Raw genomic sequence first — 13,178 nt, 5'->3', positions numbered from 1 at the left:
AGTTTCTTGCCTGGTTTGCAGTGACGAAGGTGAATGATAAAGATCTGTTTTTTAGGGATTACGATTATAATTATAATATTATATTATAATATTATAATTATGGAGAGCTGAATTGTGGTTAAATTAATTAATTGGATTTTTCTAATTTAATTTTGGAAATGAAAAAATGTGATGTACAAATTGAGAAATTTATATAGAAAATTTAAATTTTATCCTCTTTTAAGTTCAAAGAAACTTGAAGAGGAGAAAGAGTACATTAATACAACTTATTGGAGACAAGTATTAGTGTTAGGTTTTTTTAAAGTGTGAATGGGAAAATACACATTTAGGATTTCAGCTCTTTATTTCATCCTTTCCTGGTTTATGAATTTAGAGGTTTGACCTTATTTTATTGCATTACTAGTAAAAAAATTTGAGCTTCGCTCGGTTGTACTCAAATAATTTTATAAATAATATTTTTTGAATTTAGTTGACATAATACATATATATATATATATATAAAATTTCAATTAAATTCATATATGGAAACATTGGAGAAGAGAGATGCGAAAAAGTATTTAGAGACTTCTAGAGAGAAAGAAAAAAGTATCACGTTAAATTATCTTGCATTTCATTACGTCTATATATTATTTATTTTTTATTTAGACTCTTACATTTTAATGAAGATAAAACTTTAAATCAATTGTTAGACCTGTAATAAAATTCTCAGTTTCAATACAAGTTGGGGTTAAATATATCAACATATTAGATGAATCACACTCAGAAAAATACCTTGGGTAATAGACGTATATAGAAAATGAAATGAAGATAATAAAGTTTTTCCTTGAAATAGAGTACTCTGAAATTCAAGTACAAAACATAAGATGTTAATGACTTAATATTATCAATTAATAGGCAATTATAGGGGAAGAAGAGAGGCTTGAAACGGTAAGAATAATAAGGTTTAAGGAAGTTAAACTTTTGGAGTTTTTAAACGGAATTGTTTAAAGAGTACAATAAAAGTGGGAAATCAAAGAGACTCAATCCATTATTGAGTTAATTTACTTAAATAAAAATAAGAGAAAAAGGCAAAAAAAATAAAAAAAAACAAATAGGATCCTTGGCTAAAGAGAGGCGTCAAGTCATCTTGTCTATTCCCACTTTTATATATTATATAGATTTTTCGAAATAAACATAAGTGTTAGGTGTGATTTGCTACGTCATTTGATTTATCCAAAGTTTTGTAATTTGAAGTATTGTTATTATAGAATAGTTTTTCATTTTATCCTAGAAGAAATTAATCTAAATACCTTGGGCAATAGCGAGGGAATTAAATTTCGTAAGAACATACAAAAAAATTGTGGGCTCTGAATTATTTTATATTTTTTGTTTTGTGTTAAGTAACGTTTTTTTTTTTGGTTTTCTATTTCACAAGCTTAAGGAATTTAATATTTATTTTCTGTGTTCGCCTTAAAATGTGTTTCTTGGAGACTAAACGAGAAAGAAAAATTAAAGTATTTGAAATTATAAGGGAGCATGTCCATGATCCGTCAATTTTAAGGGACGAAATCCTTCATTGGATTTTTGCCTTCTGATTGGCAATATAAAATAATTGGCGTATTCAAGATTTGAAGTTTATGAGTTTTCATCTTAATTTCAAATTAATATGCAATAATAACTGGATTCACAGTTAAATAGTTACAAATATTTAGTTGATTTCTTAATATAAATACAGGATTTGCGCAAGAGTTATTGGGTTTCCGGAAACCAGGGGCGGAGCTAGAGTGCTCCAAGCGGGTTCGGTCGAACCCAGTAGTTTTGGTTCAAATCATGTATTTGTCTCAAAAAATTTATTGAATATATATAAATTATTAAGTTAAAATTCAATAACTTAAGACGATTAGAATTTCAAACTCATAAACGTGAAATCATGGCTCTGCCGCTGTCGAAAACCCATATTCAATGCTCTAGGTCCGGCCGTGATCAGTCATCTCCTTGAATTCATGAATTACTCTTCACAAAAAAGGAAGCTTTTTTGTTATCTATGTGATTCCATTCTAATAGACAGTGGCAATACGAGGGAGACGCCGGTTGTGACAGCAGCGGAGACAAGTTTAGTTTCAATGGTTCAAGACTGTGAATGATAGGATGGAATTTGTATCCAAAATTTCGCTGGAACTACGTACAGTTTTGAAATTTTGGAGATAATTATATGATGGTGTTATATTATTTTTTAAAATAAAGATAAATGTGAAGTGTGATTTGCTCAGCCATTTGAGTTCATCGAAGTTCTATAATTTGAAGTGCAACTATCATCAGTGGCATACGCAGAATTTTATATAAGTGATGTTATAATTTGAACAGATGAATAAATTACTATAAAGACAAGCGGTATCATTTTCTATTCATATTCCCAATTTTTATTTTTCTTATAAATATTTAGTGAAAAACTTCGACCAAGCAGTGTCCCGTGACACCGCATAGTATAAGGTGCATATGCCCCTGGTTATTACAGAATAGTTTTCCGTTCTATCATGGGAGGAATTAATCTAAATATTCTGGACAAAAATGAGAGGATTAAATATATTTTTGCATTTTTTGTTACGTTTTTTGATTTTATGATTTTCTGTTTATAAACACGATTATTTTACTGACAATTAGTTCCACTAACTCATTTAAATTTCGTCGAGGTTTGGTAAATACCTGTCTTAGGAAGAACACTAGACACATGATTCAAGGCAGATTTAGAATGGATTTTTTGAGTATTATGAAAATTATTGTTTAATGACTCGAGCAATATATAAAAATATAAAAAGTTCAAACTCATTCTGAAAACTCTATATCCAAGATTTGCCTCTTGCACGTCGAATAAGGTTGGTAAGGATGAGTCTTTTAGCAGCATTTGTCGTTGAATTAACTTCAATGAAACTTTAGCTATTTCTTTCTCATCACAGGTGATCACGATCCAATTCTAATCCTAAAAAGAATAAGTGTTCGCTACAAATATATATTTGTCTAAAATTTTGGAGTCGAATTCCACAAAGAATTAAGGTTTCACTGTAACTGTTCAATATCACTAAGAAGATAAGCTCGAACAATTTTTAAGTTATCAATATTAAGATTCTTATGTCTAACTAATTATTAATAAATTAAAGTACTAAATTAATAACTATGGATACTAAGGGCTGGAGACGAGATTGGAAAAGTCTAGAGTTATGTTTTCCCCAATTGTCGGAATCCTTCCCGCTACGTTTCCTACAATTTTGCCTAAGTATTCTCTATTGACACTCGACTTATCGTAATTTTCTCACGAGACCATAATGTACTGGTCATATTCTCTCGAATTACGCTAGCCATCACTTTTTCATCGCTCACTTTGATCATGTCAAAGCTTCATTATCTATAATCCCGCTTTTAAACTCACCGTATTGATCTCTCATATACCTTGGGAGTGACGTTGTTCAGTAACAACCTAAATATGCATTCTTTCTCACGCAATACATAATAAATAGGCATAGTCAGTTGATGGTCATTCAATCAACAGTAATAAACACGTAGTTGAACAAGTAGGAATATCCAAAAGCAAAATTATATTAAAACGTAACAAGAATTCATCCTCCAAACGGTTCCATCAAACCCTAGACTAGAGTGTTTAGCTACTTATAATTGTATAAATAATTATAGTAATATTCAAAAACATTAAACTACAGATTAAAGAAGAACGGAGAGAAAGACTCTTGTGATTCGTGCTCCAGTGTGTTCCATAGTCTTTTGCCTCTCCAATAATGTTTCCCTCCCTCTAAAAACTAAGTTTTGGAGGTATTTATAAGGCAGGGTTGAGGTCTACACGTCCAAACGTAATGAGGAAATAAAGTGGCTCGAATAAGCATCGTCAGCGCGGGGCACTGTCAGAGGCACCAACATTACTCCACGAGGCACCATACGAGGCGCCAATATTTCCCCGCGAGGCGCTAACAAGGCGCCAATGACAATGCCCTGGACAAAGCCTTGCACTGTCTACGACCGTGACTTTTCATTGCCTTGCACGTCTTCTTTTATTGTTCCATTTTGTAGCTTTGAGGTACCATTTCATGTAACTTTTCTCCAGTTCATGTCCAAGCATTCCTGCACATAAAATAAACTCTATTAAACTTAATTGTCGTACAAATTAGCATCCGAACAAAAAAATAAGTACGGTAAATAACGTTAAAATATATGAAATTATAGTACGACATTAACAAGCTCATAAAAGTTAGTAGTGAAAATCAAATGATTACCTATTCTATAGTAACCAATTGAACCCAATCAACAAGGGTTAGACCTAAGAAGAAGTACCATTTGACTATCCAAAAATGATAGTCAAATGGTTTCCAAAAACATGGTAAGGCTAAACCTAGGTCAACTATGCAATAGAGGTGGAAGGACTCTTTTCATTTATAATTGGCCCTACAACTATAATAAATGAGAACTCTCCCTATGTAAAGTGACAAAAATACAAATATACAACAGGGTAGAGGGTATGAGTGTTGAGTTTCTTTTTAATATAGAAAGGGGAAAATGGAGGGAAATAAAAAATTTGAGTAAAATTTTAAGTTTTACTCTCATTTTAATGAGACATTGTCCCTCATTGGTAGAGGAAAAGGAGTTTGGTGGGTTTATATACAAATGCACTTCATGTAGCTCTTAAAGAGTTAGGAAGAAGGCAAGCCTCGCCTCGTCGTCGTCGCTCGGCTTCGGTCAATTGATTGATTAATCTTTTGGACCAAATTTATTTGTTAATAGTAGATATTAACGTAATATTATCCGTGTTTATAACGGATATGTTCCAATCCGTGTATTGTACCACCAGTTGCAATAGTAGCCGCCTAGTGCTCCTCCCACCATGGCTAAGTGTTTGCTCCATAACAAGCTAGTGCATGCTCCACCATGGGGGGGGCGGGTCTCACAACTGACTGCTATAAATATGAGCAACAACAGTTGGAGAATGACACACCAAAAACAGAATTGAGAGCTATTGATCTTCTCTTCACCGAAAACTCAACGTTGGCTATAATTTGCATTCCTTCCTCTCAGAATTTCCATTCGACTTCTGAGTTCTCCTCCCTTGTTCTGCATTGTTTTAAACTACAAACAAAGCAACCGTAAGTGTGATTTGCTGCCGAACTTTGTGTTCGCTGAAACACTGGGGTTTGAAGTACCGCTACACCAGTGTGTAATTCGTTCTATCCTGGGAGGAAATAATCCATAACCTTGGGTACTAGGAGGGGATTAAATTCCTTAAGGAAACACTGTGAATTCAATGGGCTCGAATTAATTTCTGTTTCATTTATATTTACGTTTATAAGCTATCGTTCTAATTTTTCAGTCATTATTTACAAATACAGGTTTACCAACAATGAGAAATACAACATGACTATCTTCATGGTAGCTTTGACAACAATGGTGAAAAGCCAATATGAAGATAGCATTGATGTTTGGCCAGATGTGTGCAAAAGTAACATTACAATTTCGGGATATTACTCCCGGAATTAGTTATATCGCGATTTTTTCCCAACCAAACATAAGATAAATTCATCTCAAATTTAATTTCGAAATTAATTATCTGTTATCTCTCGTACCAAACGAGCCCTTAATTCTCAACTTGCAACTTTTTAGTCTATTTAACTAGCTAGCTTCCTAATCATTATCTGTGATATCTCTCTCCAAACAATACAATCTATCTTCGACTGTAGCAGACAACTGCTACATTTGTAAAACAATAATAAAATAAAAATAAAAAATCACACCAGTTTATCCATGAAATCGAAAGAATTCATAAGCTCATTTTAATTTTAAAAAGGAATAAAATAGTTTCACAAGAACAAAACAGATAGGAATAAGCTATTCTGTTCTAGAAACTTTTGTACCTATATCGGCTTGAGCAACCAAAATATTAATACTAATTAAGGAAGATATTTCGTTAAGATTGGCTACACTTTGCTAATCATATCCCCAAGTACTTTCGCTAGCGTTTGAACGTAGATTTGGTTGAAACTTAAAAAAGAGTTTTTGAAGTTGTGTTGAAAATAATTTTTAAAAGTTGAAGTTGTGTTTGGACATGCATTTTATTAGAAAAAAAGTTAAAGTTTATGATTGAAATGCAGTTTTTGGGAACTTGAAAAAAAATTCAAATTTTTTTTTCAAAAACTGATCATATTCCATGAATAAATGATGTTTCAATTTTTTTTTTAAGAAGTACCCAAAATCTATGGCCAAACGCAGAGCTTCAAACAACTGGCCATGGAAGCAAATTTGGAAAGGTGTGTCATCGTACAAGCTAAGACGCTTCTCGTTACTTTTAAAAAAGAAAAGGCAAAATACAAAAATAGATTTTTAAAGTTGGCCTCGGATGTATATTTCATACTCCAACTTACTCAATAATCAAATAGACACTTCAATTTCGCACAGGTGTATCTCGTGGACACTCCCGTCTGGTAAGCTTAGAGTGTGAGTTACAATCGCATATAACATGAAATAATGACAAATAAACACTTGACACGTATAACTTTTATAAAAAAGAAAAATAAAAACATTAGAAAATCCTCTCTACCATCTCCTTCACCGCCCACCCTCTTTCTCCTTCTCCATAAATTTTCCACCAAATCCCTCATTTTCTATTCAATTTCACTTGTGTTTTTTTTAGAAAATTCATCATCTCTATTCAATTTAATTTCTATTATTTTTAGAAAATTCATCATTTGCTTCAATAATTCATCGGAATATTTCATCGTCATCTAATTACTCGTCGCCATTCTCGTTTCCATTTCCACCACATAACGAAAATCGGTGGTGGTGACGATTCTAACAACACGGTGGAGAATTCCACAGCGCTTGCACTTGCAAACTAGGGTTAAGGCCCGATCCAGATTCATATAAAAATTGGAAATGATTCAATCGGTTGCGTGTCCAATTTGATCTAATATTAGAATCAAAAACAATAATGCTTCTTCTATTCGATTATCCTCTATTTCCATGGTTGCCATAAAAATCATAATACAATTTAATTTTATGGTTATTGAATGGTATATTTGGTGACGTGTTGTTTTTGTTGGGGTGATAGCGCGAGGATGGTGATGAGTTTGTGATGGCGGCGAAAGAGTGGTGGGGACTATACCTTGATTGGAGATAAAGAAAGTGAGCCCCACATGAAAAAAATAAAACAAAAATATAATTTTAAGAAATTTTACACACCCGAAGTTGTATGAAAATGAAACATTTTGCCATGTCAGCTCGGGATGCCCACGAGACATACAGTAAAAATAGCACGGTTTAGTCAGTTTTCGGACTGGTCATTTAAAAATTGCCAGCGTTTGCTAAGTCATTGAAAAATAACCTCTATTTTGCTGCAATAGAGACCGGTCCAGCATAATATACTGGAGTTCGGTGCACCTGTGTATGAACTTCCAGCATATTATGTTGGACCGATATATTTTGCTGGCTCCAGTATATTATGCTGGACAAGTATATTATACTGGAACTCCAGTATATTATGCTGAAGTATTTTTCCGGATTCTGAACAGTGTTTTCGTTCAGATTTATCTTTACATGAAAAGTGGCTAAAATTCGATTACTTTTGAAACCGTGGCCATTTGAATGGCTACTTATAAATCTGGCTATTTTTGAATTTCTCCCGACATACATGTGCCAAGTTGAAATGTCTACTTGATTATTGAGTAAGTTGGAGTCTGAGGCCAGTTTAAGTGTCTCTTTATATATATTATCAACTCTATTTGCGAAAAATACGGAAATGATAACCTTAAAATTATTGAGGCCTCTTCTTTGTTAATAACAACTAAAAGAAAAGCTGGAAATTTTCAAGTTTCAAGTGGAAAGAGTGTACAATTTAAACATACGAACATTGATAATACATGTGTTGCACACCAATTAATGTATTGCACACCAATTTAATGTTTTTATTAGATAATACATGTGTTATTATCTTATAAGTAACCTGATAGTATATTTTTTATTACCACAGTCAATGCATAAGACTTAATTTCGATATCTTTATAGAAGAATTAATCCAAATAATCGCTTATCCAATCGCTTAAATTAAAAATAGTTGCTAGAGTCATAATATATGTATTATATGTATATAATCGTGTATAATCAATGTATACAATAACAACAACATGCAAGTATTATCGCACACCGTGGGGTTTGGGGAGGGTAGTGTGTACGTAAACCTTACTCCTACCATGTTAGGATAAAGAGGTTGTTTCAATAGACCTTCGGCTCAGGAAAGCATAAGCACATCATTAATGAAAATATAGACAAGAAGAGACAACACCAAAAAGCCATATAAAAGCAGAATTAAAACTACAAGACAGTAATATGATCAATAATGAAAGAAAACAACGGTTAAATATGACCGATTATTTATATAATCAATGTATATGTTTAAAAAAAATAAACAATAAATATGACCGGCTATTTACGTAAACGCGAATTGTTCTTGTTCTTTTCCAGTAGAAGGAAGTCAGCAGAATCAAATCTATCAAAATCTATAAAAATCCACATGTCAACCAGTCATTGATCAATAACCCATCCACAAAATCTACAGATGTCACAATCTTTATAGTCCACCACATATTTTCCTAAATGAATCTTTATTCTCTCCACTATTAATTTTCATCCACTAGTCACCTCTTCAAAGGCCAAAATCCAAGTTCAGAAAACAAAGCAAAAACAAGAAAAGGTTAGAAAATTAAGAAAGATGGCAGCAAGAATGGCTACTACATCAACTGTTGTTGGTTTGGTTAGTTCCTCTCTTTCATCTTCAAAAAAGACATCCCTTAACTCAGGTAATTTAATTTTTTATTTTCTTCTCTAAAAAAAAATTTTTATTTTTGATTTTATGGCAATTTTCCACATTATCATAATGACTTTCTTTTCTCTATTTGCTTTCTAACTTATTGTGCATTTTCAAAAGGATTTTTCATGAGTAATACCATCAGGAGCGGACGTAGCCTCTTGGTTATAGGTTCAACTAAACCCATAAATTTCGACACAAAGCATGAATTTATATGTAGAAACTTACTAAATTCTAATAAATATTAGATTTGAACCCATAATTTTAACAGTACAATAAGTGCAATACTAAAATTTTAAAAGCTGAACCCATTAAATTTGAATCCTGAATCCGCCTCTGAATACCACTCAGAGGCTGATCCAATCTTATAGTTACGGGTTCGACAGAACCTGATAGTTTTGATTCAAACGTTACATTTGTGTTAAATTTTTTATTAAATATGTATAAATAATATATTTAAAACCGAATAAGTAAAAAATATTATGGTACACAACCTGTAAACTAAAAATCCTAGCTCGGCTTAACTCACGTACATTCCGTCACATTTCCAATTTTAAGTTAGTGAGTGCAAAATATTATTAAATTCTCTAGTTTGACAATTAGTATGGATTTAACATTAAAGTCATTTTTAATTTTTTAATTTTATATAGTATATATTAATTCTTAAATGCCTATACAACTTTGCCGAATGCTACATCCTGTAACTGTAGTAATAGAGGAAAATTTCTATTGACTATTTATTATAGGAATAATAGTCCTTTTTATTAGGTGGATTATTGTAATAAAATATTATTTTCACTTTTCCACTAATTCCATTTTTCTTCACAGGCTTCTTAAAATCACCAGTGACAGCAAGAAACCCTCTAAGGATCGCCCAAGCTTCAGGAGGCAAATTTACATGGTAAATTACCAGATAAAAATCTATTTAATTACAGTGGGGTTGCTTACACAGTTTTTATTTTTATTTTTATTTTTGAGTTTAACTTTTATAGTCAGTGTAGAATTTTCTTTTACATGATCAAATTACCTAAGGTAACTACTGATTAATGCTCGTAATAAATGAAATTAGTAACCTGTAATCAGTGGCAAAGGTACCTTTAGTGAGGCGGCTTCAGTTGAATTCCATTCGTCGAAAAATTATAGTGTGCTAAAAGGGTAAAATCTTTGTTTCGAGTTGGTATACGGATGGACCAACTCTTCTGGTCCTAATATTGAATATGAAAGATTGATAGCTTCACCTTCTTCTTAATCTTATTGGTTTTATAACTAGTGGCGTACACGAAATTTTTCATAAGCAGTGTCACAATTTGAAGAAATAAATAAATAAATTACTGTAGTTTTAAGTAGTTTCATTTCTATATTTATTCCCAATATTTTAAATTTTCTTTTATATATTTACTAAAAAAGTTCGACGAAGCAGTGTCTCGTAACACCGCATAGGACAAGGTATATATGCCCCTGCTTACCACGGACACAAGAGCACAGAACTCTCAACTCCCGAATCCCCCAGGGTGAAGGGTGAACCTTTTATGTGATTCAATCTCATCTATTGCTGCTTTCGAATCGATTAAAAAAATAAATATTTATATATATATAAAAAAAAAATTGAATTTTCTTTATATAAAGGATATTTCTAGTTTCTAGTGTAATGGTAATGGTGCTTCAAAAATTATTGTGGAATATCTTATTTGAATTTTTGACTATGCCACAAATTAAATTATAGTATTAACATAAAAATTCTGAAGGGGAGCCTTGGCATAACTGGTAAAATTGCTGTCATGTGACCAGAAGGTCGTGAAAATAGCCTCTTGCAGAAATGCAGGATAAGGCTGCTTACGATAGGCCTTTGTGGTCCGGCCGCGCATAGCGGGAGCTTAGTGCACCGGGCTGCTCTAACATAAAAATTCTATACAATATCAACTTATGTAAGTTAATTTTTTCTTTTAGTCATAATTCATTTGTAATTTTGCAATGTGTAATTTGAAGCTTTGAGAGAGATTGGCTGAGGAGAGATTTGAATGTGATTGGATTATTGTGGAATATCTTATTTGAGTTTTTGACTATGCCACAAATTAAATTATAGTAGTAATATAAAAATTCTGAAGGGAAGCCTTGACGTAAGTGGTAAAGTTGCTGCCATGTGACCAGGAGGTCACATGTTCGAGCCGTGGAACAATCTCTTGCAGAAATGCAGGGTAAGGCTGCGTACGCTAGACCCTTATGATCCGACGGGAGCTTAATATACCGGGTTGTCCTCACATAAAAATTCTATATTAGCTTATGTAAGTTAATTTTTTCTTTTAGCCATAATTCATTTGTAATTTTGTACTGTGTAATTTGAAGCTTTGAGAGAGATTGGCTGAGGAGAGATTTGAATGTGATTGGATTTGGTCTAATTGGATGGCTGGCACCTTCAAGCATTCCAGCAATTAATGGCAAAAGTTTAAGTGGTCTATTTTTTGAGAGCATTGGCACTGAGCTCTCTCATTTCCCTACTGGCCCTGGTGTCACTTCTCAATTCTGGTAATTCCACCATAATTACTCTTTTTGTTTTACGCCCTCCTGGAAACAGCCTCTCTACCCTTCGGGGTAGGAGTAAAGTCTGCGTACATATTATCCTCCCCAGACCCCACTTGTGGGATTATACTGGGTCGTTGTTGTTGTTGTTGCCCTCCGATTATTTTATATGATGCATTTTTACTGGTACGGAGTTTAAAACGAGTCATATATATTTTTGTGACTATAAAATATCTCATTAAAAAAATTAAAGTTAAATTATTTTAAATAAGAAAAAAATTTAGTATTTTTTTTAGACAGATTAAAAGGCAAAAGTGCATCGCATAAATTGGAACAAATGGAGTAATTGAATACATATGTAATACAGTATTTACGGACTAAGATTTACAAAAAAAGAAAATGTCTAAATTGGTCACCAAATTATTGATTTTTGCTCGATTTTGTTACTCTTTGCATCCTCAATTTATCTGCCGTTATTTGACTTGGTACGGAGTTTAAGAAAGAAAGTACTTCCTCCGTTCCAATTTATGTAAACCTGTTTGATTGGACACGGAATTTAAGAAAAAATGAATACTTTTGGAATTTGTGGTCCTAAACAAGTCAAAAAGGGCTCCAGAATATTTGTGTGGTTATAAAAATTTCTCATTAAGAGTAGAATTGTAAGTTTAAGCTAAATTGTTTCCAAATTTAGAAAGGGGTTATTCTTTTTGGAACGAACCAAAAAAGAAATAGGTTCACGTAAACCGGAACGGAGGGAGTTATACTTTTAACATTTATGATTTAAAATAAGCTTTACATAATTATGTGACCACAAATTATTTCATTAAAGAAAATAGAAGTATACAGTATGCAACTCAATAGTATATGTTGTTTAGTGGAAAACCAATTTTCACAAATCTTATAGTCTAGTAGTAATGGTTAAAGTCTCATAAATATGAAAATTCAATTCTCATTGTCCCCCTTTCCCCTTGTGTGATCTGCCCTATGTTATAGAAGAAAAATTTAAAAATAATAATTCAAAATCTTTTTTTTTTTTTAATTAGAAACTCACAATGTTATATGAATTTTAGTGCATTTGGCCTATTTTTTGCAACAAAAAAACATGAAAATAATCAAGTGGACCAATTCGAAAAGAATAATTAGGGTTTTCTATAGTATTTATGGACAAAATACTTTGTTACAGATCAATTCTTAGTTTTCTCTAAATTTAGATATTTGCATTATTGTCTTAATTACAGGCTATGGATGGTCTGTTGGCACTTGGGTTTGTTCCTCTGCCTCACTTTTGGGCAAATTGGATTCAAAGGAAGGACTGAGAAATACTTTTAAATGGAATTTTTTTCTGATAATTATATTGTGTATAATGAAGAATCTATTAATGTCTTAACTCTCCTTCTTTCTCAATTTTCAGAATATTATGGGAGACAAATCCCTTCTACTTTCTGTACTTTTATTTACGGTTTTGTTTTTTTACCAGTGATAGGATATAAATAGAAAAAGCAGGAAAAAAAAAACAAAAAAAAAACAGTAAATGAGATAAATAAAGCAATTGAATTGTGGATTCTAAAAATGTCAACCTTTGTTTTTCGGATGAAAAAGCTCGTCGATCCAAATGAATCATTTTTCTGATCTCTCTTCGCTCCCCACCCTGAAACTGACCTACGACACAACGCCTATTCACTTCGAGCACGGGAAGGCAATGAAGTTCAGTTCATGAAACTACAGCGCAGCAGAGTGGAGCAGCCGCGACACGAAGTTCCTCACCTTAGTTGGATCTCACTAGTGCCACCTAAACGGTAGGTAGGCAACAACTACGACAAATGACACAACA

The 13,178-nt window shown here is 32.5% G+C and overlaps 1 protein-coding gene across 1 annotated transcript; it reads left to right on the top strand.

Annotated features, from left to right (window-relative positions):
- Nucleotides 1-8,643: 8,643 nt before the first annotated feature.
- On the top strand, nt 8,644-12,776 carry LOC107821835 (photosystem I subunit O-like). The gene is made up of 4 exons (XM_016648293.2): nt 8,644-8,822; nt 9,659-9,731; nt 11,174-11,353; nt 12,586-12,776. Exons 1-4 carry the CDS (start codon nt 8,735-8,737, stop codon nt 12,674-12,676), a joined length of 432 nt encoding a protein of 143 aa, XP_016503779.1. The 5' UTR covers nt 8,644-8,734; the 3' UTR covers nt 12,677-12,776.
- Nucleotides 12,777-13,178: the final 402 nt, after the last annotated feature.

Source organism: Nicotiana tabacum, chromosome 22, assembly GCF_000715075.1.
Source record: "Nicotiana tabacum cultivar K326 chromosome 22, ASM71507v2, whole genome shotgun sequence".
NCBI classification, from domain to species: domain Eukaryota; kingdom Viridiplantae; phylum Streptophyta; class Magnoliopsida; order Solanales; family Solanaceae; genus Nicotiana; species Nicotiana tabacum.
The sequence above is the reverse complement of the archived record's forward strand: the minus strand, read 5'-3'. Positions and strand labels throughout refer to the sequence as shown.